Source organism: Glycine soja, chromosome 17 (genome assembly GCF_004193775.1).
Source record: "Glycine soja cultivar W05 chromosome 17, ASM419377v2, whole genome shotgun sequence".
NCBI classification, from domain to species: Eukaryota; Viridiplantae; Streptophyta; class Magnoliopsida; order Fabales; family Fabaceae; genus Glycine; species Glycine soja.
In genome coordinates this window covers 11,544,440-11,569,232 of record NC_041018.1, presented here as the reverse complement: position 1 = coordinate 11,569,232, position 24,793 = coordinate 11,544,440, and the positions used below count along the sequence as shown (strand labels likewise).

The window sequence follows — 24,793 nt, the reverse complement described above, 5'->3', positions numbered from 1 at the left end:
TTAGAGTTCCAATGTATGGCGTGGTCATTTCAACATGATTTTTGCCATTTGTGATATAGCTTTAAGATGCCCTCTTTTCTGCAGTTTCCATGTGCAGGGCTTCGATGCTAATGACAAGTCACAAAAGTTATTAGGCTACTCAAAGCACAGAATTTGTTTTAACACTCCATGTGCATTTTTTGCACAATATCATTCACTCTCGGAGTATTATGTCAAAGTATTTTACGATGTAACTTATCAAAACCAAGTCAAAAATTTCAAGCTGAATTAATACAACATCTTTTTGTCATCATTTCCAAGTTCATTTCAAAAGTTTCTTCAAAGTCTAGTCTCAATTCTCAAATGGATGAAATGTCAATGCAACTGACCTATCCGGAAAGTTTTGATTTGACTTATTACCCCACTCTAAAATAAATTATAAGGTTTTAAGCTGTAAAATAAGTATGATATTTTATATTTTATTTTTTTAAGGTTAAAATATGATTTTTGTTGTCATAAATATATAAATGTTTAAAATTTTTTTTTTGTACTTTTTAATATATTTTTTATCCTCACAAAATTAGAATGTTATTTTTTTTCTAAACACAGGTGATAATTAAATCCAAACTTAAAGTAATATTTTTTTTATTGATTATGTTATAACTATGTAACAAAGTAACACACGTAATTTGAGATATTCAAATCTTATCCTAAACTTAAAAATGATACATTTTAATTTTATAATGATAATAGTAAAAATTTATAGAATAAGTTTTGAACATTTTTATATTTATAGGTATAAAAATATATTCTAACTTTTTTAGAACACCAGCATTAAATAATTATAAAACTTGAGCAACACCCGCAAGGATGAGGTGCCGAGTTCTGCCAAACTTTCCAAGGCTATCTTCATGTCCTCATTGACAAACCCACAAGTCACCACAATTCGTTTACCAGTCTTGGAAAAACTAAGAATTTTGGTACAAGTTGCATATCTATTGTGTTTAATTCAATTGAACAAACCTCATAGTTATTTTTTTTTCTGCACCATTTATTTATTAATTGCACTTGCCGGCGTTGATCAAGCAGTTACGAGGATTCGCAAACATGGCAATAATACAAGTTATGCATTCCATGAAATATCAATTTCTCATTGACCCACCAACTTTCCATCGTTTTCTATTTGTTTATATATAAATGCAATATCTAATTTTATTTACTAGATACTCTTATCTCAGCATGATCTGTAATGACCGATATAATTGCGGAACGGCAACTTGTCAGATGGCAAATGATTAAAGTACACAACAATGAATTTTTATATGATTATTTCTTTCTCTTTTTATATGTAGAGACTATGCAGTCTATGCTTATAGTACTAAATAGGTAAAGTAATTATCAATATAGTTACAGGATAAAAAATAGTTATCGTATTAAATTTATTAATTATTTATATTATTATTTTAAAATTATTTTTTTATTAAGATTTAGAGAGATAATAATTAAGTAATGATATATAACGAAAAATAATTAATATATTTAAAAATTAAAAAAATAATTTTATAAAAAATAATTAAATTTTTGAAAAGAAATTTATAATTAAGAACAAAAGAAGTAAGTAACTAATTAGTAATTCAATAACTAGATTCATGTGTATGTAAATATATCTGTTAAAAAAGCTCAATTTTTATGTCCATCTTTGGTTTTGTGTTTTTTTTAGGAGATCTTTGGTTTTGTGTAATTGTGTTAGAACCAAATTACATGGATAAAAGTGGTAAAGAGTAGTTTTCAGGTAGACATGGAAATTGGACGTAAATATTATTTGACTTGATGGAAACCAAATATGTTATAAATAGATCTTAATTCAAACAAGATTTTTTTAATTGTTTATCACCACAATAGCATTGCATTGACTGTATTTTGTCTGTAATTTATTGTGATGTCAACAATTACATCGAAACCGCAACGTAACCACAACCGTTATTTAAAATATTGACTCCAAATATTAGTCATTGATTCTTAGCCAATGGCCAATACCCTTGAGTTGTAACACTTTTGCATTTTTAATATAGAACATTTATATATAACAGAAGAACATTTATAGTTTTCTAATTTTCATGAGTCTATTTGATGATATGTTTTTTTAAAGGATTTTGTTGTTTTATATTTGGGTTTTGTGTTTTGTAGCTATAGCAGCTTCTATAGGTTTGGTTGCAGTTCCAGCAGACAAGGGGAACAAAAGGGAACGACACGTCTAGTATTGTAGGCCATTCCACAATCTTGACACATGTCTCTCATGTTTGGTCTATTGCACCGAAGAAGGGTGGTCCCTCTTGATCCATCGATCTCTTCTTAGTATGCAAAAAAGCAATGCCTCATCGTTGTCATCATGCCTGTCATAATATACTTGACTTGGAAGCCAAAAACAAAAGCATCTGATAGGTGAGACTTAAAGCTTGTTTAATTTGGTTCTTTTTTTGGAGCAAACCAAAGTCTCAAAGTGCAGCAGATTTTTCATTTTTTCCAAGCCTGTCTTCACCTTATGTGACCTACATTCATTTCATTTTCATTCCCCCCTAGTGAAGTCAAACTCCTCAAGGATGAAAAAAATGCTACTAGAACTGAAGTGCAAGGAAAGAGTTGTGTAGTGTGTGCCTAAATCCTTTTCTCTGTCAGTCACTTACTTGCCCTCAGTAGACACTAGCCAGTAGGAGCACTCTGCTAGCCAAAAGCAAAATCAACAAAAGAGAAAAGAGAAAAAAAAAAAAGATTTACTACTTTATGTTTGTTGTTGGGACAGCATTTATTATTTGGTGTTCAGTTTGAATGCAGGAGCAATTTCATCTAATTATTTATTTATTTTCTGTCACAAGACATGAATGATTTAAAGCAGTAGTTACCATTTTGTAATTTGAAATCCCTGGCTGTTAATTAATGTGGTAAAAAAGGCTGGTATTTATCACTGTTACAGAATTGATACTGGGTAAACCAACTACTACTAATGGATGCTAGCAGACTTTGATGTTGTGTCTTACCTATACCTTTATTTTTTTTAGTGATTTTATGCAAAACATTTAATATTCACAATAGTTGGAGCTTAAGTTGTTAGACGGTTCTTTAATAGAGTCTTACCAAATATTTTTTTTAACATGTACACATCAACATGAAATTGAATACCTTAATGGATTAGATATCTATATGGCATTTCCCGGAATTGTTCATACTATATCTTTATATAGTACTTTTATAAATTCATGTAGAGATTTTGTTTATTTGTCATGTCCATGAAGGTTTGGACCAGACCTTCTGTAACAATTACCATTGAACAAGTATTTGTCTTTAAAAAAATTAGTAAAAAAGAGTGATCCATTTATTTGAATTAGCCTTTAGGTTTGCAAATCAGTTAATTAACATTGCTTAAGTTAAAAGCCAAAATCTTTAAAATACGTTCCCTTTTTACTTTAGGCGTATGCAGAGTTCCAATTATATCTTTTCTCGTACCGCTGCATGCTTTGTTGAATGTTCAAGTAAGTAAGACCATTTGAGAACTAAAATGGGTGCATAGTGCAAAGACTAAAGAGGCAATTATAGCCACAGATTTTAAGAGTTTTCGTACCCCCATTGAGATGAGAATCTATCCTTTTAACGTTAAGTCTTTAGTCTACTTTAGTCTTGATTTCTATAAATGTGTCTTGTCTAGATTTATACTGAGGTATTGAACTTGTTTGCATCATTGCTTGAGCAGCATAACCAATCATAGAGAGAGTCTTAGAAAGAAAATATCAAAGAAAGTACGCTAGCATTTTTGTGGAACAAATTTAAACACTATTCTTTCTATAATTAAAATTTGTTTTAAATTTCTTGTAGCATAACAATTATAAACCTGAGTCTTAACGTGAAAAATTGCTTTTGTGATCAGTTTGTAGGACAAGCAAGCACATTATATGGAGTTTTTCTTTTTTGGGGGGTGGGGGGTGTTCTATCCTAGATTGCCAGTCCTACATGCATCAAGTAGAGTCCTTCACAAAGTAGATTCGAATCTTTGACGTTGCAAGCAATTGCAATCAATTTTAAGTGTAACCAACTAAAGTAGGTGTAACTTCAAGTTAGATATAAGGACTTGATTTTAGAATAGGAAGCTTCTGTCGTAAAATAGTGGTTGTAAATGCTTGAAATTTGAAGAGGGAATTAAAAGGTTTATTATGGTATCATTTTGTCTAAAGAAAAGCAATAGGTGAACTATTTTGATCGTTGAGAAATATTAATCATTGACAAAATTAATGTGATAATTTTTACTAGCAAAATTGATAGTATGAAAATCCTTTAAGCACCTAAACGAGAGTTTTTAATTTTTTATATTTGATTGAAATTTTAATTTTCTTCACAACACAAGGCAGAAAGTTAATTGTGGGTGGAAGTGACTCATTTTTTTCCCTACCAGCATTCTCTTTGGCAAGTTATCCTAAGACATAGTTGTTGGAGACTAACCCTTTTGTTAGACTCAATTCTCCGTTGGTGATTCGTTTCAATTTAAAGCCTAATAATCACACTGTAATTTATAAAGTTTTCTTTTTTAATAAACCTCATACATTTTTTATGAAAGACAATGGTAATCAACATAAGTAAGATCATTATAGACATAAAAAAAAAAAAAAAAACTCTCTTTTCCAATATTTCAGATAAGTTGCAATAACCATGTCCCAATTGATTTACACACTCTATTAATTGTATATAATGTCTGTAATTTATAAAGTTTGGTAAGCCGAATTGAAAGCATAAATTTTATTCTAAATGTGTTAGTATATTAAAAAAAATAGAAGGAGACATGTATTCGTAAATAATGCGATTTTATTCTACTAAAAAATGTTGAATCAAGAACAATAGAACAAACCAGAATCGTGGGATTTCCTACCTTGAATGGGCCAAATTTCTTCCCATACACATATACTTTAAAATGTACCCAAATGAATTTGATTTCATTTATACACAGATGACTAACTGGGAGAAAAAAAAAAGGTGCATCCCTACTAGATATTTAGTTGTTTTTTTTGTATTTTATATGATAAGTGGACGTACTCCTAAAGCATGTAGCCATAATTAACTTGGTTTTAAAGGACCTACTGGTATGATTTCAGTTTTATTGGCTTCCCAATTTATTGTGCTCCTTCTATATGGAATCAATGTTGAGTTAGTGCGTGGTCTATTTAGCCTCCAAGTTGTTGAAGCGATTATCAATACTTAGTGCAACCAACTTCTAACTATCCAGTAGCGTGGCACTTTCCAAATATGATACATTGTTAGGTAAGAATAAGTTGCCGTCGGTTTTTCGCACCCGTTAATTTATTTTCAACGTTGTTCTGATTATTTCTATAACTTTTCAAAATCATGTTCGGTACTACTAATCAGCAAAAACAGGAGGAGACTTACTGCAAAAGTAAAGACGTTAAATACTAAAATAATTTAATACTATCATTCATTAATAAATTATTTTTTCTTAAAAGAATAGAGAAAAAAAATAAATGATACTATAAACATAAATATTTTTGTCTTTACAAAATATGTGAATATTATAAACACCTTATTACTAGCATGGATTTCTACATATAAATAAAAAGAAATATTTTTTTGTTTTTAGTTACATAAAGAGAGAAAAAAAACAATTTTAAAAAGAGGATATATAACAATAATATAACAATAATGGTTGTTATAAGTGTTATAAAAAAATTATTTTTTAATTTAATGATTTAAAATTTGAATCTTGGTGTCGTTGGATATGAAATAATGGAACAAAAATATATTCGCATTATATAAGTTGACGGTCTTTGATAAACATTACTCAGTGATATAATAATAAGTATAGTTAATATAACAAGATTAAGTTTTTTATGTATAGACCGGCACGTCGAACGGCAACAGCGCATATTTCTTCTGAAGTTGTTGCTCCACAGTGGTCCATATATATATGGCAAGCTTTCCTGTGGCATTAAGTGCTGGTTCCTTTGACGGTGGTTCTTGGTACGAGTGGCTGGAAGAAGTTATAAGTATACACGAGGAAAAATTCTACTTTGTTTGTTGACTTTCGTAATGTGCAAGTTTTTTGTAAAACACGAATTAGCAAGAGGTTGTTAGTGTCCCTATCAGTCTGGGTTTGTTGAGGAGCACCATGATCGAGTGTCGTGACATTTCTTCTTCTTTCCTTTACCGGTTGTTAGATTTAATTCTCGAATAATATAATGTTGTACTAGTAGTCACTAGAAATGATACAATGAATTAAAAAAGAGATATAGAGAATTTTTAATATTGGATGCTTATGTGCCAAATTAAAGTTTTTGATCCTAGTTGACTGTTATATTACAAAACTCTTAATATATATATATATATATATATATATATATATATATATATATATATATATATATAATCAAAGTTAAAATCACATTATCAGATATATTATACAGTAAATAAAATAGCAAAAAGTTTTTATATTATTATCCAATTTATATGACAAGTATAATTAATAGGATCTACTCTTTCAACCACAAAATCTTAAACTATTTAAGTCTAATTCTAATCGGACCAATTACCCATTAATTTATTTTCTAACATAAGAACATATTTTTCTTTAAAAAAATACATAAGAACATCTTTTGAATGCTGTTTCTCCGTATAATCAGAAATAGATTACAAATACATATACTTAACAAGCCATAATGGAATTAATTTTTAAATATATTATTATATTAAAAAATTATAATCTCATTCAAATAATCGTATTTATTAGTCTTAATTGAGGGTTAGTCATTCGCGAAGATAAATATTTCGTAACTATAACATTTTAATAAAAAAAATATTGATATTTATTTTATTTCGGTGGAATTAGTATTTAACTATGTTTCTCTTAAACTTTGACAGGTATATTGGTCTATAGTTAATTTGAGTTATATATAGTAGATAGACTAATGAAATCTCTCTTAACCAATGTTTATCTTTTATACACAAGATTTAAACTCAATATATTGTTTAAGAAAATAAATAAATTTCTTACCACGCGAATTATAATAGACATCAATAATAATTAGTTATTTAATTTATTAAGGAAAACATTATCCTCTAATATATAAATAAAAAACATTAACTGTTATCTTAAAAAAAATATTGACTGTTAGGCTTATTTCCAATAATATAACTCTGTCTAATGGAAATGAACTATATATTAGTAAATACTATATTGTATAATATACTAATGCACAAATTTATAATACTAACAATAAATTGTTCGGTAATAATTATATGTTTGTAAAAAAAATTCTTATTGGCATATTATACCATGTAAGGGATTTAGTTTTTCTAAACTATAGAGTGTATTTTATATAAAAGATATGTAATAATAATTATTCATTAGCAAGTTAATAATTGAGATCATAATTAATATCTTCAAAATAAGATATTTAATTAATTTTTCCAGCATCGATCTTTTGATCACTGTCCAGCAGATTAAGAATCGTCTTGTGAACTAGTATTGTCTCAAACTTTTTTTTAACAAGCAAAAGAGGATATGCTGCAAAAATGTCCTAAAGTTTTACTAAAAAAATGTCCTAAAGTGAACACAAAGTTGTGCAGTCACCTAGGACATTTAAAGAGAGTACAACAGTAAGTACATACATTGTTGTGTAAATTCCCACCGTTAGCAATATCCTGCTCTTCTTTCCAAAATTATCTCCATGGAGACTAGCCATCAACACTTGTACAACATCAACTATTACCATCCTAAGATTCTACTTATTATATTAGATCAATTTATTTAAACTTATTTATTAAAACAAATATTTATTTTAATAAAATAAATATTTTTTTATTTTTTCATATGTTTATTTAAATTGTTTCTGTTTTTCTTTTAAAAATAATGTTCTATTTATTTTAAAAGATAAATCATATCTTCTTCTTAAAAAATAGGTATATAAAAAATGTTTATTTTAAAGTTTTTATTTTAAGTTTAAACCAACATATCCATTATCTCGTGGCAGCAAAATGTTTAACCTCTGCTGTGGACATATCACCATCATGTGAAGTAGAAATTGTTCCTTCCATCTTTACACAGTTACTACAGCTTCCTGAGTTAAAGGGTTTGATAGCACTAGTGAAAAATACAATATGTTTGAGATTATCATATATACGACTTTAATTGATAATATAACAAAGCTACAAAAATCTTTCTCCTTTGTGTAATTTAAAATAAGCATCATATCAAATAGAGATGAAAAAAAAAAAAAGGAATACAAGAGACAACACAATGATGTTTGAGATGATTGTCACTGTTTCTCTCTCTTTTTTAAGAAGCTTGCCACCTACTCTCAAATTTCTAATTCTACTAGTTATAAAAGTTAAAGAATGATTACAAATATCAAAGTAAATATTTAATCTTCCTATAATTTTATACCTACAACTTTTTAGAAGATGTTCATTCACCTTTGATTTTAGCAAATTAAAAATAATGCAAACCCCAAAAAAAAAATCTCAATATGAGACAATTTCTAACAATTAATGAAATGAAGATAATTTTTTTAACTTGAGATATTCTCCAATGAAAACTAAGAACTAATTTCTTGAAATACTAAATGTTTAAATTCATTTAAGAGTTAACATTTTCCTACGAATAATCTTTCATGAGCATGAAGATAGAACCTTAAATTACATGCTTAATTAAAAAGTAAAGTTATGTGTTCATCATGTGAAAGGAAAATCCTAAATATTAGAACTCGTGGAATAACTTTTTTTTAAGGAAAAGTTAACTGCACGTTGGCATATAGTATATGTCCAAGAACACCACATAATAATTAATAAATTATATTTCTTCAGATTATATGAACCGACATTTTTATTTTAGAAATTACATATATCTTTCATAAGAGATAATATTATTTGAGTTAGTCATTACTATAAATAATGAAGTTATATATTGAAGATTCAAATTCGAGATTACTATAAAAATAAAAACAAAAACTCAAGACTACTAATGAAATTAAAATAACTTTATACGAATTCATCAATGTACATACTTGGTTGATTATCTAATTAAAGACATACAATAGGTAAAACAATTTTATTCATTGATATGTAAAGAATTATAGCTGCTCTCTAATTCTCCTTTAATTAAGCCTGTTTATTTGTATTAAAATTTAAGAATAAATATAGTTTGATTACTTACTTTTTGAATAAGATTATAAATTTTTTTGTTAAATATTAGTACTAACTAATTAACAGTGATATGGTAAAGAAAATGACTATGATAAATCTAAAATTGAATTTGATATTGGGGATTTTTGGCTATATATAAAAAAGAGAACCTTTTCTTTAAGATTATATAAAAAAGAGAAGTTAATTTTATTTTTACATGGAAAAAATTATCAAGAGATAAAAACAATAAGGAAATTCGGTAACGTGATATTGTATCCAATCTTACATCTTCTTTGCATTTTGCAATCAAAATTTAATAGAAGCACCAATCATTCAGGATTAGTGAGTTGCACATCGCTACCAAATAATTATCCATTATCACGGCTTCCATTCCAATGAATATATTTCAGGGGCCCATATTTTTGTTTCTCAATGCAATTCTGGTCCTCCAAACTAGACCTACATACCAAATTTGCCCAATGTGACAGGAATCCGCTAAATAAAAAACATATTTACATCTAACTTAAATAAGCAAATAATATGATATTGTTCTAATTTAAATATATAATTATATTAAATACTATATTTTATTATTTTTATTGGAAATAAGTTTTAAGGTAAACAAATATATTAAAACTTGTTAATAGAGTATTAGAAAAAAAAAGTTATCATTCGTAATGATCATAGGTCTGAAGAACATAAAATATATGTGATTTATAAATAAAATTAAAAAATATAAGCATAAAAAAGTTAAAATATTATTGAGTGTTTATTAAAGAATTAAAATTTGGTCAAACTAACTTATAAACTAATAAAAAAAAAAGTTAAACACACAAAAAGTCACAAAAATTAATATTTCCTCCGTCACTAAAAGACTTAGTTCATCAAAATTAAAGAAAATAATTAATTTAGTTGAAAGATAAATTTATCTTAAATTTATAATTTTTTTATAAAACTATCTTTCTTATTAATATTTTACTCTCTTATAATGGTTTATCAATATATTATTTTTTATTTTAATAAAAAATAATTTTAATTTAAAAATAATTAATATAAAAAATATTATAGAGTGAGTCTTATAGTAAGAAAGAAATATTAATTTAAACTTGATTCTTATAAATAAAAATTGGGAGTAACAGAACAGTTTTATTAATTGACTTTTGAAATAATTAATATACTTAAAAGCAGCTGTTTATGTAATAATAAAAGCAGTAAGTATCCTAATGGTGCTTTGGAGAGACCTGGAAGCAATAAATGGAAAAAAGGTTATTCGAATTGGGCAGCAAGGTTTGCATGTTACTTATGGCTCTTTCTCTGTTCACGATCACACTTTCTTAATTTTGGGCGCTGAATAATTAATGCGACGGTTAATAATGTGTTTTGACATTTAGCTCGCACACACAAGAACTCATCTTTTATTGAACGCCAAAGAAAAAAAAGTCATAGTTTTTTTTTGGGGTTGTGTGTGTCTTTTGGTGGAGGAATGCTTGTCACCTACTCCTTTAAAGTTCTCCCAAAAACACTTTTGTGAGTGAGTGAGTGAGAGAAAGAAGAGAAGGAGTTGAAGTGGTTGTTGTATTGTAGTAGTGTGTAAAGTCTTGGTGATGGATAGACACAAATGCAAGCTTTGTTCAAGGTCTTTCAGCAATGGCAGAGCCCTTGGTGGGCACATGAAGGCTCACCTTGCTTCTCTCCCTCTCCCTCTCCCTCCAAAGCTTCACTCTTGTTTCTCTTCCTCTGACTCAGAACAAGAACAATCTTTAAGGGAGAATCCTAAGAAAACCTTGAGGATTCTGGATCCTGAAGACAGAGAGAGCGAGACAGAGTCTAATAAGAACCCGACTCGTCAACGATCCAAGCGCAACTGGAAATCTACCATGCCCAAGCTCAGCCTCGGACACCCCGAAGCCGAACCTCTCAGCTCCGTCTCCGACACCTCCCCCGAAGAAGACCTCGCCATGTGCCTCATGATGCTCTCCCGCGACACGTGGCAGGAACACAAACTCGCCAATGCAGGTCCACCCAAGACTCGCTGCAGCAGCGGATCAGAGATCAAGCTCAAGAACAAAGTCCGCTCCAAGCACCTCTGCCACGCTTGTCACAAATCCTTTCGATCCTCTCGCGCTCTTGGGAGCCACAGAACCCTGTGCTCTCCCCGTCAGGAAGCCCAAAATAACAGCATCATTAGTAATAACAACATTAAGGTTTTTGAATGCCCCTTCTGTTACAAGCTGTTTGGTTCTGGCCAAGCGCTCGGTGGACACAAGAGATCTCACCTAATTCCTTCTTCCTCTTCAACCGTTAATCATTCTGTCAAGTTGAAACAGAGCTTCATAGATCTCAACTTGCCTGCTCCGGCCGAAGACGACGATCTTAGCGTTGTTTCTGATGCCTAATTCGATCTGGCATATGTTTTAATTGTTTAATGTTTAGTTGTCTGGTGGTGTTACTCATAAAGTGAATTTTTCTTCTTCTTCTTCTTCTTCTTTATAAAAGTAGCTGAGAATATTTCATTATGTTTATTGACAGATCAAAAGCTTTTGATTCTACAATGGTAGCTGAATATAACTATAAGTTATGTTTTGTTTCAACTGGTAGATACGGCTAGAGTTATAACTCACATGGTGAATTTCTAGTTAACAGTGAATTTTATTGGTTTGTACGCAACTTGGTTCATCGTACTATAAGGTTTTAAACGTAGTTTCAATGCAAAATTGAGATTTGGTTGTGGACCAATAACTCTGGCCTTTCAAGTACTAAAGCGCCGCTGCAATTCTGTTTTAATGCTTTGGTTCTGTTTCACCGGTTTCTAATTTGTCCTTCCAGCTTGCACTTTTGGTTAGAATGAATAAATAAATGGCTTCTTTTTCCCTTTGTTTTTGCCTTCTTTTATGCTTGTATTGAGGGTCTTGGCATGAAACGTGAAAGCAATGATTCCTAAGAAAGACTTAGAATACAACTATACAATTAATTTTTATTTGTGTGTGTTCTTCTGATGCTCTTGGAGTTTCGGAGATGACTAGGAAGATTTTTAAAAAGCCTTTCAATTTCTGAATAAGGTTATTCTGTTGTTGGGTTAATGATAAGTATATTTTGTTTTATTATGGTAGACATTATCAGTTTATCTTCCTTGAAAACAACGAAGTATATCGGTGTAAAAGGAGGAGGTCCCGTACTATCAGATTTATGATATGATAAATTATATGCCGATCAAATGCTGCTAAAATAAATTAATAAACTAAATATAAACAACGAGGACTTTTTTTTATATATATCTATATAATAGTAAATGGCAATAAATTTGACAAAGAAATTTTAAAAAACATGGGGGAAGCATGGGACCTTTTTTTGCTGTGCATGTGAAACGTTGCTTCACGAGAATTTACTTGAACAGTGATGGGATTCATTAGAGTTTCTGTTAAGTTTTGTCCCAAGCCAGTGTAAGAAACGTGAACCGAACATGAGACTTAGTTATGGATCATTGATTTGGATCCTCTAAGGTAGAGATTCAATGAAGAAAAGCAAAGAAAGTGGGGGGAAATAGGACAAATCAGAAAGCCAGCCCTGGTCCTAACTACTTTAGCTTGGTTTCCACGATGATGCGTAATTGGGATTGGAGGGTGAAATTTGGCCATATAGATAAGATGAATAAACGACAAATTTTACGTTACAAAAATTGTCGTCTATTTATTCCCAACCTTTTCTATTGCAATGTGCTAATTGTCATTTGTGATAAACCTTACAAAACTTCATTAGCTGCTTTCTCCGTGTTCTGAAAGGCAAACATATCTGTTTCCTAATCTATGCGTTTTGCAAGTCATTTTGCAATTTGACACCGGATACCAATTTTACCTTTTTTTTCCTTTCTTTTTGGTGCAGGTCCCCCACCCCTATTTTTTTTTCATATGATTACAAAGGAGTATCTTAATCGGTTACTGGAATTTTTAAATTCTTCCAACAAATTTATTAGCATTCAAGGTACGTTTTCTCCTCTTCAGAATGATTTCTCTATACCATCAGATAGGATTCAAACCTAATTACATGCTAAGAAGTCTAAGCCTCAATTACTTCAACTAACCATTGTTGGTCCCCCATCCCTAATACTGCTAAATAGGTCAGCATTTTAACGTCGTTGTGAAAATAATTATAGTTTTGAAAAGAAGGCTTTGATACATCAGTAGAATCGTCAGAGGAAGGTAGGATATAGATTAAGTAATTGACAAAAACTACTATGATATTTGAGTCTAGAGAATCTTCAAGAGGGCCCTTCCAACTAAAGGAATATTGGATAACAACTACAATAACAAAGAAACATGGAGAGAAAAAATATGATAGGAAACATTATCACCCATGATTCCAACTTTTTTTATATTTCTCAAGTATTCCCTTAAACATGCAGGTTATCAACATCATTCACCTATAACAAATTAACTCAATACTTATTTATTTGGGTAAATTACAGCTTCACAAAATCTCTACAAATAAAATTTCTTTAAAGCACAATGATTTGTCAAAGCTGAACCAAAGTCTCTAGGTGTTTAACAATGATTTGTTTAAAGAAAAATGACCTGTCAAGGCTGAACCAAACTCCCACTACTTAGAGGAGAGTAGGACTAGGAAAATCCCTTTCACACTCACTAAAGGATCAAAATGTCATTTACTGCAAAGAAGGGTGTGTGACAAAGACATCTAGAGCATTAAGAGTCACGTGTATGGCACTTGGTCAATGTTCCTTTAGAAAGAAAAAGGATTCTCATCAGTGACTGAAGTCTACAGTGACCACTTATAAACTAAAGAGATAAGGGATGCCATTGTAATTTCTCAAATAACACGGAATGCTTAGCGCAAACCTGAGAGATAGGTAGGAATGCTATAAGTAAAGATTAAAAAACCTCTAAAGTAGATGAGTCAAAGAGACTAGTTTTCTCTTTCACTAATGTATCAACAAATGATGAAAATGTCTTTAGTTTGGGGCTTTTGAACAATTACATTGTGTGCAGTTTGGTATCCAATGATTCATAATATCTTAATTAATCAAGTTTTACTTTATTATTACAGCATAAAAAAATTAAGGGACTGGATCAGTCCTTTAAATTGTAAGAAAGAAAAGTGTTAGCAACACTCTTTTTTAATTAAAATTTATTAAAAATTACATAATTAAATATTTAAATAAGATTTGAAATTTACAAATTTTGGTGAATTTTAATAAATTTTAACTACCAATAGAATGCGTTTAAAATAATATGTTAGTGAATATTTTTTTAATATTTTTCGTGTAAGAAAAACTACAGATGATTTCAATCTAAATAATTTTATATTATATTAACTTGATCATATATGTCATTATATATTTATTAACTAATTCAATTAATAATTTTATCAAAACAAGTATAATTTAATAAGTTAATTTAATAACTTTCAATTTTTTACTATCAATTATTTTTTTTAGTTTTTAATTATTTTTGTTAAACATAACTTTAATGGATTTTGGATGTGAACTTGAGTATCGTGTAATATGAAATTATTTTAAAAATCGGTTTGTAAAACATAAAAATGAGAATGGAAACAAACAAGCCCTAATATATTTCTAATTTTTTTAATTTAACTTTTCTATCTTTTATCATCTCCCTTCCACTCTTTTATAAATAAAATTTTAAAAAACAAAAATATAATAAAACTCGTTTTTATTCATGAATTAATAAAAAAAAAGTTATTTTTACTCTCTCTTTTTCTTATAATTTTCTTTCAAGCAAAGTAGTAGTTAAAGTTTTGTTCTATTCTTTTATTATTCCTTTAAAGTTTAAACAATAAAAAAAGGCAATTGTGCTTTAGTTATTCTGTCTTTTTTATTCATTTTCAATTATTTTATTTATTATTTGATTAAAAAAATATTGAAACGAATGCTGCAACAACAAATAGAAATTTTGAATAGCATGAAGCTTTTTTTCGTCAAACATGCACAACCTGTTTTTCTTTCACGTGATTTTTTTATATAATCTTTTTAAAATTTCAAATCAATATTTATTTAAAAAGTAATAATAATGTGACATGATACATTTTGTGTTTGGTGCTTAGAAGTTAGAAGCAGCCCGACAAAGAATGCCGGTAACCTTCCTCAATCAACTCCAACACAAACTTTCATTGAATATATTTTGTTAGGGAATTCGCGCTACGGAAGGTTGGTTTCACATTTGGATTCAACCATTTGAGAGGTGCATCGATCACATGCAGCATGAGAGTTAAGGACCGATAACATAACCCAGCTAGATCCTCCTAACCTAACCATTAATATGCATGTACACTTCACACTTTTTGATCTGAAACACACGAATAATACTAAATTAATACACCTTAATTATGATCTACTCGATAGTCAAATTTACTCCATTTTATGTTAGAAATCACTTGAAATTAAAATCTGATCGTGATAGACGACAAATGTCAAACATAATTATCAAACAAATTCAAGATGCAGACCAAGGTATTGTTGTGGCTTGTCGGACCTTATTTCGCAAACAAATGTTGTCAAACATAAATAGTGAAATCAGGTCGCAACTTAAACAACACAAGAAAACTACTATCGGTTTGGTTTTGAATCAATACTCTCTATCCAGACAGAACTAAATATTATGCCCTCCTCCATTCTGTCTTTTAAATTTAGATATTTTGGAAGTTCTTGATCACAAGTTATTGGTACAAAAAAAATAATACATTACAAGTAATCTATTGACATACAATATGTAACACTTCAAAAATTACGCCATGATCTCTCTAATTTGATATATAGATGTGCTCCAGAACACGAAAAATACAAAAATGATGCCTGTGATCAATAAGTGCTAATTTATCTAAATCGATGAGACTACAAAACTGGTAAAGAGGCACTATTTGCATTGAACCCAAAAAAAATGAGTCATTACTAGTGTGATTTTGGCACATAGCCATCAATGGCGAAGTTTTGAGTGGCAGCAGGAATAGCTAAACGAATTCCGTCACATTCAGGTTTTATAATTGTTAACTTGTTGACATATATATTAATTTATCTTAAGTAGTAAAATACTTGAAAATTTAAATGTCAAATCCACATGAACTTTGATTGTACTTAGAAGTTATGCAAAATCCAAATTTTAAGCAATTAGAAGAAATAGAAGAGATAAAGAATTATAAGCATGAAATTTGAGGGTAAAAGAAAAAGAAAACAAGAAAAATAAACAATAGTTTAAGTGCAGAAAAATGATTTCAGAATGCCAATATGTTAGGACCTAACATATCAAGACTACTTATGATTGTGATGCAATGGTAATGTTTTTCTCTATCTAATGATATCTTTGTTTTCACCCACATCTATTAAGACACTCTATCATTGGTTTCCTGCATGAAGAATCTAATTTATCTATTATTTTCTCTCAAATTTTTTTGCAAAGATAAAAATAATAAATCGCATTAAGATTAGAGATGCATGAAATAAGCTAAACGAATATCACTCTATTTCTAGCAATGATTTCATTTTGATACCCTTCTCTAGTTCTTTAGAAAAAAATTATTTTTCAACGCAGTATCCCCTAAACACGATGATCAAACCATAATAAATAGATAAGCACAGAAAATAGCAATAGAAACAAGATTACATTAAATTAATAATAAGAAAGAATTACATTACAAGAGTTGGTCTACCACACTCCTAACAATGAAGGTTTAACCTCTCATAGCCATAAGAGGCTTTACACTTTAACGTGGATGAAAGAAGGGATTGGATGGCTAAAATAAGGAAAGGGAAGAATGACTAGAGAATGAGAGTTTCTCCTATAAGAGATGCTCAAACTTTGAATATATTCAATAAAGAGCTCTGAGACTCGGTGTGTCTTTCTCTTCTACTTCCTACTCATAGACCTAAGGTAATTTACTTTCTACACTGACTTCGCACTAAGTGCGCATTCTTGGGCTTAGCGGGAGTGACAATGTAATCATGCGCATAATGCGGAGTTTGTGCTAAGCACAACCTTGGACTTTCTCGTCAGCCTTCTTCGCGCTAAGTGTGAGCTGACCGCTAAGCAAGCAACCGCGTTGGGCCGATCTTGTGCGCTAAGCGAGCTGTCCAAATCTCCAACTTTTTTTCAAGGCTTTTTCTTGTAGTTTCTGCATCAATTTTCCTTCAAAGCACTTGAAATTTCTTCTTTTGACTTCTCCTGATAAAAAGATACAATGATACTAATTTCTTCATTATTTCATTAAAAATAACAGTAAAATGAAAAAATTATAATCATTCTTAACCAAAATTAATTATCAATTTAACTCAAATTTCACAGTTATCAATAATCACTTGGCAACCCAAACGTGATCTGCATAGTTTCCAAAATTAGTCATGGTCGAATTTGGGGGGGACAAAAATGTAAAACAAAAATTTCAAATCCAACATGTTTCAGTAAGCCCAAAAGCTAGATCCAACATGTCATTTTCCTCATCAGTTGGATCTTCCAGTTTACTGTATTGTTCAACGTCCTGCACAAAGTTCAGTAATTCGACCCTCTTGTAAATAGAAAACAGTATTTCAAAAAATTAAGCTAAAACTAATTTCGAGCAACATTTCACTAGATAGATCATATCACTCATGATGTACCATGACTATAACATGGCAAAGGGACGACAAGTAAAGGTATAAATAAAAAATGAATATGTTATGCAACTGGCCAGGTGAGATAATTGACCGGATGCAAATTGAAATGCTATGTGGCACATGAGAAGGGTCAGCATATACATCGTAAGCAAAGAAGAGAATAATGTTCTTCTCAAGTGAACTTGTCGCAAAAATAGGCAAGTAAAAGTGTATTCAGTCTTCATTTGATTTAAAAGTGTAGTGTGTCTCTAAACCTTAATATTAAAAACAGTCTCCTTTTAAGGGGACTTTTTCCTAAACAAAGGCAACACCCAAAATATACTACCAGAATGGAAAGTGATTCTAGGAAAAGTGGAAAACTAACCAAAAAAAAAAAAAAGATTATCCCAATAGTTAGGGTTGCTAGATGAATCAAAGAAAACCAATGTGCTATGTAAGACTTTTTTTTTTGTAAAAAAAAAAAGGAGCAGTATTCAGAAGACTAAAATCTTGAGGCGAAATAAAAGAATTCTAAAATCAAAGCTTTTACCTTCTAGTTCAATGTCATTTTCATGAGCAGCTTCTAACATAGACATTCCAACAGGGACTTTGATATGCTTCTCCTCACCATCCTTTTTTTTTTTTGCACAGCAAAAATAGATAGTATTATATATAATCAGTACTAGGTGTACTGGATGAAGGATAAAATGTACAAGGCAAATTTGCCTAACCCAACCAACAGAACAAAACACAGAAACACAGGAGCCATAACAAAAAGAGAAAGCCCCCTAAGACAGCTCTTCCTTCAAGTTAGTAGACCATTGGTTGAAATGTATGTGGAAGTCTTTAAAGAGTAAGGTGCAAAATAACAACCGAGCATTATTTTAATAAACTCGCATGATGCACTATTGTCATCTACTAAAATATATAGGCAAGGTACAACAACAATTATGTATTCTGAAACAAGGGAAGCTAACACTGACATGTAGGTTCGCATTTAATAAGTAGGTGGATTATTGCCATCTTATATGAGACTTGGATTGTGAAATTTTTCAAGGAAATGTGACCTACTGCAACAACTTATTCTTTCCATTTTGGTTAAAGTGCCAGAATCAATCAGCAACCTAACTCCTGCTCAGATATCATATCATACCCTCTTGGTAGATAACATGAAATTTTAGTTAGAACAGAGTGCTACTAAGCCTCAATATTCACATGACTTTATTCTCTGCATTTTGAAGTTCTCAAATGTCTTAAAAAATTTAATCATTAGAAGAAATATATAGAAGTAAATTTCCAACAAGCTCAAGTACATAATGTTTGCTCTTAAGTCTTCTGTTTTTTTTTTTTGGAGGGGGGGGGTCAAATTATTGCATTTGTATGATAAAGTAGCTATGTAGCCATTGAACTTATAGATTGTACTCTCAGCAACCACTCATCTAGGTAAAAATTAGACAATAAGAAAAAAGGCGACTCTAATAACACTGGAGAGTCCTTGTTCAATGACCAAATCATATGCTTGTACACACGTTAACAATTAGTCTGCAAAGTGTACACATGTTGTCAGTCAAAATATAACATTAACACTAAGAAAATTACCAAATTTTGCATGGGTGTTTTACAATACTCAATGGTTTTTTTTAAGTGCCCATAATCTTAACAAAAAATGGAGAAATGGTCTATATATAGATAATCAACATTCCTGCATCAAAAATTATAACACAATCAATAGTAAGTTTTGAATGCTATGACATATTTATAAAAGGATTGCACACTCTCACAAATCTGTCCTCTCAAATTAAAAGAACTTGCATTTGTTCTTGTTCACTCCCTTCTTCAGTAGTGTTGTTAGTAGTCATAGTAGAAAGGAAATTATGCTTTTCTATCATGGCTCCCTTGTATAACTCAGTAAATGAATGCTGCTGAAACTATTTTTAGAAGAAGCACAAAATAGTTACTCGTAATAAACCAATTTCTCCAGTAATTCTCAATCAAATGAACACAATTTCCGATCCTGGTAACTAAAGATGAGTATATGAAACCAATAAACTCGTACATAAAACCATAGTACAATGTTAAACTTATCTGCATCTTCAGAATAGTCAGAATCAGAAATAGTGAAAAGCATGGCACAAATTATCATACTCCCCCAATTCATTCTCCATCTTTTTCATTCCTCTGCTGACAGCAAACTAGTAGTTGATCTCCAATCTTTATACTTGACACAGACAACCATAATCATAGTTTAATACTAGTAGTTATTTCATCAAAGTGCAGGTCACATACACTTCAAAAACATGAACAATCCCATTTCATAAGACAATCACAAAATAGACAAAAACTCCCAAAATATAAGCTGATTCTCATACAAACAAAGCTATAAATCAGACTAGTGTCACCGATGCTAACCATCTATCAAGTAAACTTATTTGTTTCTATCTATTGAGATCGTAAAAACCAACACCATGTGGAAATAGCAATTAACAGTCAAATACAACGATTCAAAACTAATGCAGCTGTTCCAGATTGTCAAGAAATTGAATGCATAACTATAATTTCAGGAAAAGAAAAGGAAAAGGAAAAAAAGAAATGACTAACCGTAGGTTGCTTGTAATGATATCTTGCTCCACACAAGGATGTACAATTCCCTGTCAAATTAAAATAAAGAAGAAAAAGAAAAATTAGTTGAATATGTTCAATACAATTAGATGTTCTCGTCATGCTATGCACTATGGGAGGTAGTCAGGTAGAGAAGAGAATATTAATGCCATGTGAATATTGAGGTTTAGTAGCACTCTGCTATAACTAAGATTTCAAGTTGTCTACCATTGGGGTATAATATGATCCCATAGCAGGGTCAATTCAAGGGTAAAACATGTAAAGCTTGTAGTATAAAGTGAAAATTGCCCCAAATTTGTTTTAGGCCTGGCTTATCGTAGGGCCGGCCCTGTATGATATGTGACGGAGATAAAAGCGATTGTGTGCACCCCAAATCCAAATGCCCCAAATTCCCGTCCCAAAACAACACGTTCTCAATAGGAAATTACAAAAATTATAACGACGGCTGATAGGAAATGCGTTTTGAAACGATTCCTGAAACGGCACCTGGAAGCGGCGAGTGGTGACGGCGCCGCCGGTCGAAGTGAGGCCCTAGCTATGGACATTAAGAAGCGCGACAGAGAACCCCAACGAAAAGCCATTTGTGTTTATTAGAATGCAATCTCGGATATGAGGAACGTATTATTAGGGCTTTGCGAGGGTTTAGTGGTGGCTGCACCTGAAACGATGACGTTTTAGTTTGCTTTCAATTTTTAACCTTCTAGTTTCCTTTTTCCCTTTTGTAATATTTTTGGATGATTAAATCTCACTCTATATTTTAGTTTTCTTTTGATTATTTTTTAAATACTTCTATGCTGCAGCCAGATAATAAAGAAAACATGATACTTTTTTTAAAGAATTTAAAAGTTGACTTATTTCAGGTATTTCTCGGCATTTAGTGTGACATCTGAAGAGACTGTATGCATGTTTGTTTTATTGTTACAAACAGACTTTTGAAGCAAAATAGAATATGAAAAGGCAGCCGGATCCTTCCTTTTGCAAAACATAACCTGTATTCGTGCACCGCATTTTGAACAGAAATCGAAACATAGCCTGTATAGTTTGGGTTGGATCTGCTGAGTTTATCAATGGAAGATGCTGGAGCTTCCAAATTGCATGGAATTAAGAAGATTGTGAGATTGAAGGAAATGTTTCAGAAGTGGCAAAATGTGACTCTAGGCTGAAAAGATTCCAGCAATCATTCTGATGTGTCTCATAATCATGGGGGCTAACAAATCTTGTGTATTGTGACTCTGATGAGGAAAGTTGTTACAGCCCTCAACCACCATATGATGTTCCCAAAGGATAATTAGCCGTCTATGTTGGGCCTGAGCTTCGTAGGTTTATCATTCCCACAAGCTACCTTAGCCACACGTTGTTCAAGGTTTTGTTGGAAAAGGTTGCAGAAGAATTTGGGTTTGATCAAAGTGGTGGACTCATCATCCCATGTGAAATTGAGACCTTTAAATGCCTCTTGAATTGCATAGCTAGAGTTATCATACTGCTTATAAATGAATTTGCACTTTACCATGGTAGAGGGGGAGAAAAGGAGAGGATGAATATTTGTCTTTTTTTTTTGTTCTTTCAACTTTCCCAATAATAATAATTCTACACCGTTTTTATCATACCATTCCTACACAGGAACAATAAAATAAGAAAAAAACACTCATTAATTCAAAGGCATTCTGTCCATTTTACTTTTTGCAAAACAAGTGTAAAAAATGGCGTGCAATGTGGTATTAGTGACCCTTTCCTCTTTAACTAACTTTCAAACTCTTGGTGGAATTGCAGTTGGAAACACAGGAACGGTGGAAGAACAATTAATTACTCTGATCTAAATAGAGGGACAATCATAGTGCTGGTTTCAAGTGTAAGGGAGGTTTCCCATTCTTCTATCTTCTTGGTTTTGATTTCTTACATGAACAATGATAGAACACCCCCAACTAGAAAGATTTTTTATGCCTTATTTGCTTATAGAATAGTTGTTAAACATCAATGTACATGTACGTCGCCAACATATTCAAATAGAAATTTTTTGACGTTTAATGAACCACTTTCCGCTAAGCTAAGGGGTGTGAAAATGTGTGCTTATTTTTTGGGTTAAAGGTACTTGATTTTCAATTGTGAGATTCTCAACCATCATTCTATATATATATATATGAACATAGTGTGTTTCTGTTACATAATCTTGAATCAAATCCCGTTTTGAGCTTCCCTAGTTCCATTTAAAAAGAATTAAGGTACTCTTTCTAAAAAAAACAAGAAGTGATGTATCTATGATTGATCATACGATTTTAATACAGATTAATCATACGACTTAGAATATCATAACATATACAGTAATTTTAGCATATTTTGTGATACTAAAATCATGGTAAGCACACAAAAAACACCTATTTTTTGATAAATCAATTAGTTACCTTTAATAAATCAATTAAGGTATTTGATTTGATTTAAGCAATTATTTGTTTCACTTAATTTTTTACTTTAATTATTTATGAAAATTATAAACAAATTATTTTTCTTACAAATTTTACCATAAAAATAAGAAAATATATAAAATTAATTATGACATGTTTTGTCGTAATAATAAATTTCAACTAAAATTCATTAATTAAACCATTTGAGTTAATTGATTGTTTGACTGATTAAATTTTTTACAGTAATTATTCACATAAATCATTGATAGAATAATTTGTTTTTTTAAATAGTGATAAAATGAAAAATATTTATATAACTAGACTAATATGACTTATTTTACACTATTTAACGAGCTAGTTTCTTTAAGTTTCAGCATTCTTTATATATATATATATATATATATATATATATATATATATATATATATATATATATTCTTTTGAAAAATTACTTTTAATTTTTTTTTTGTGAATATACGTATGCAAATAGTAAGGGGCTATGATGCGGCCCACAAGAGAAGTGGGCTCAGCAAATTTATTAAAAGGCCCGTAACTGAGCCCAGAACTTCAACCCTAACTTTACAAATAGAGCATCTCTTTCAGTGTCTGAGGTTTTAGTGGTAGCCGCTGCATCTCAACGAAACAGAGCGAGCTAGAGAGAGAGAGAGAGAGAAAGAGAAGAGAGAGAAGCAGCGATTCATCACAATGGGTGAGTTGTTCTCCAATTCCTTTTCAGTGGTTTTCCGGTGTTTTCTTCTGAACACGAAAACGATGATGTTTGGATTGTAGGTAAGGTTCACGGATCTCTCGCACGTGCGGGTAAAGTGAGAGGACAAACTCCCAAAGTGGCGAAGCAAGACAAGAAGAAAAAGCCACGCGGACGCGCTCACAAGAGAATGCAATACAACCGCCGATTCGTCACCGCCGGTAACTTTATCTCCCTCTCTTTTTTCCTTTGATTTTTCAGATGTCTATACCCTCATGCACCCCCCCCCCCCACAATGTTCAACCCCATTAATATTTATCCTTTTCTCGATTTCCTGCCGAAAAATCTGATTTTTTTTGTGGTAGAGAATAGTAGGGCTTGTGAGTTTGGGGATACCATGACGTGTGTTTTAATTTTGCTTTTTTTCCTGTTTTGTTTTATTGTAGTGGTGGGATTCGGAAAGAAGCGTGGACCAAACTCCTCGGAGAAGTGAGGGAGGCGTGTTGAAGATCATGGTTTTTCTTAGTTTGTGAAATGTATCACTTGTTTTGATTTGATTGATGAACTCAAACTTTTATGATAGTTCTTATTATGGTTCAATGAAGGAGTTTTTTGCTAGTTAATATGTTTCTTTCTCACTGACAATTGTGTAAAGAGTTTCTTCTACACACGATTGTGTTGTTTTGTTTCTATTAGAAATTAGAAATAGGGGTGCAATTAGGTAAACAGGGAATGCCAAGCTCATCAATTAAATTATTGTAGCGGGTTTTAGATTTTGTAGTTGTTGTCTTATTCTTATGTCGTCTTTCATTGCTTAATTTTTTTTGTTTCAATTTCCGGTAATTGCAAATTAAGAAATAAGAAAACCAAATATGTTCTCTTACCAACTACGCCATGCTTTTAGTGTTTACATACTGTCGTCTTTCTTGTGTGGGATTAATCTATGCGTCAATGGGATTTGTCCGTCCATGTATATTGGATTAATCCTTTGTTTGGCTCTTCCACAACGCGCTTTTGATGAGTTTTGATTTATCGATTTGATACATTAGTGGGGTGTATTTTTATATTAAAAAAAAGCAAGTATAAAATTATAATCATTATTTAATTATTTTACTTAAAAAACTATTGGTTAATTCTGATTTTTTATTTTATTTTTATCGAGCTGTGTATTGTTAACTTCAGTTATAGTCTTGAACTATTGCACTAGAGGCAGTTGGTTAGAATGCTTCGTCTATGGTGCTTCGTAAATTTGAACAGGAAAGATGTAACATTATTCTATTAATATTGAAGTCGTTTAAATTAATCACGACTTTATAAATTAGT

The 24,793-nt window shown here is 30.8% G+C and overlaps 3 protein-coding genes across 3 annotated transcripts; 2 read left to right on the top strand and 1 right to left on the bottom strand.

Moving 5' to 3' along the window:
* Positions 1-10,489: 10,489 nt before the first annotated feature.
* On the top strand, positions 10,490-11,744 carry LOC114392649 (zinc finger protein ZAT4-like). The gene has a single exon (XM_028353860.1). The coding sequence runs from the start codon at positions 10,758-10,760 to the stop codon at positions 11,547-11,549; it is 792 nt and encodes a 263-aa protein (XP_028209661.1). The 5' UTR covers positions 10,490-10,757; the 3' UTR covers positions 11,550-11,744.
* A 4,328-nt stretch (positions 11,745-16,072) lies between these two features.
* On the bottom strand, positions 16,073-21,875 carry LOC114393569 (adrenodoxin-like protein 2, mitochondrial). Its single transcript, XM_028354921.1, has 6 exons — positions 21,708-21,875; positions 18,277-18,534; positions 17,771-17,800; positions 17,570-17,652; positions 17,474-17,492; positions 16,073-16,171 (listed from the first exon to the last, which is right to left on the bottom strand). The coding sequence occupies exons 1-6, from the start codon at positions 21,873-21,875 to the stop codon at positions 16,073-16,075; spliced, it is 657 nt and encodes a 218-aa protein (XP_028210722.1).
* Positions 21,876-23,329: 1,454 nt separating this feature from the next.
* Positions 23,330-24,246, top strand: LOC114392529 (40S ribosomal protein S30). The gene is made up of 3 exons (XM_028353698.1): positions 23,330-23,473; positions 23,554-23,691; positions 23,917-24,246. The coding sequence occupies exons 1-3, from the start codon at positions 23,470-23,472 to the stop codon at positions 23,961-23,963; spliced, it is 189 nt and encodes a 62-aa protein (XP_028209499.1). The 5' UTR covers positions 23,330-23,469; the 3' UTR covers positions 23,964-24,246.
* Positions 24,247-24,793: the final 547 nt, after the last annotated feature.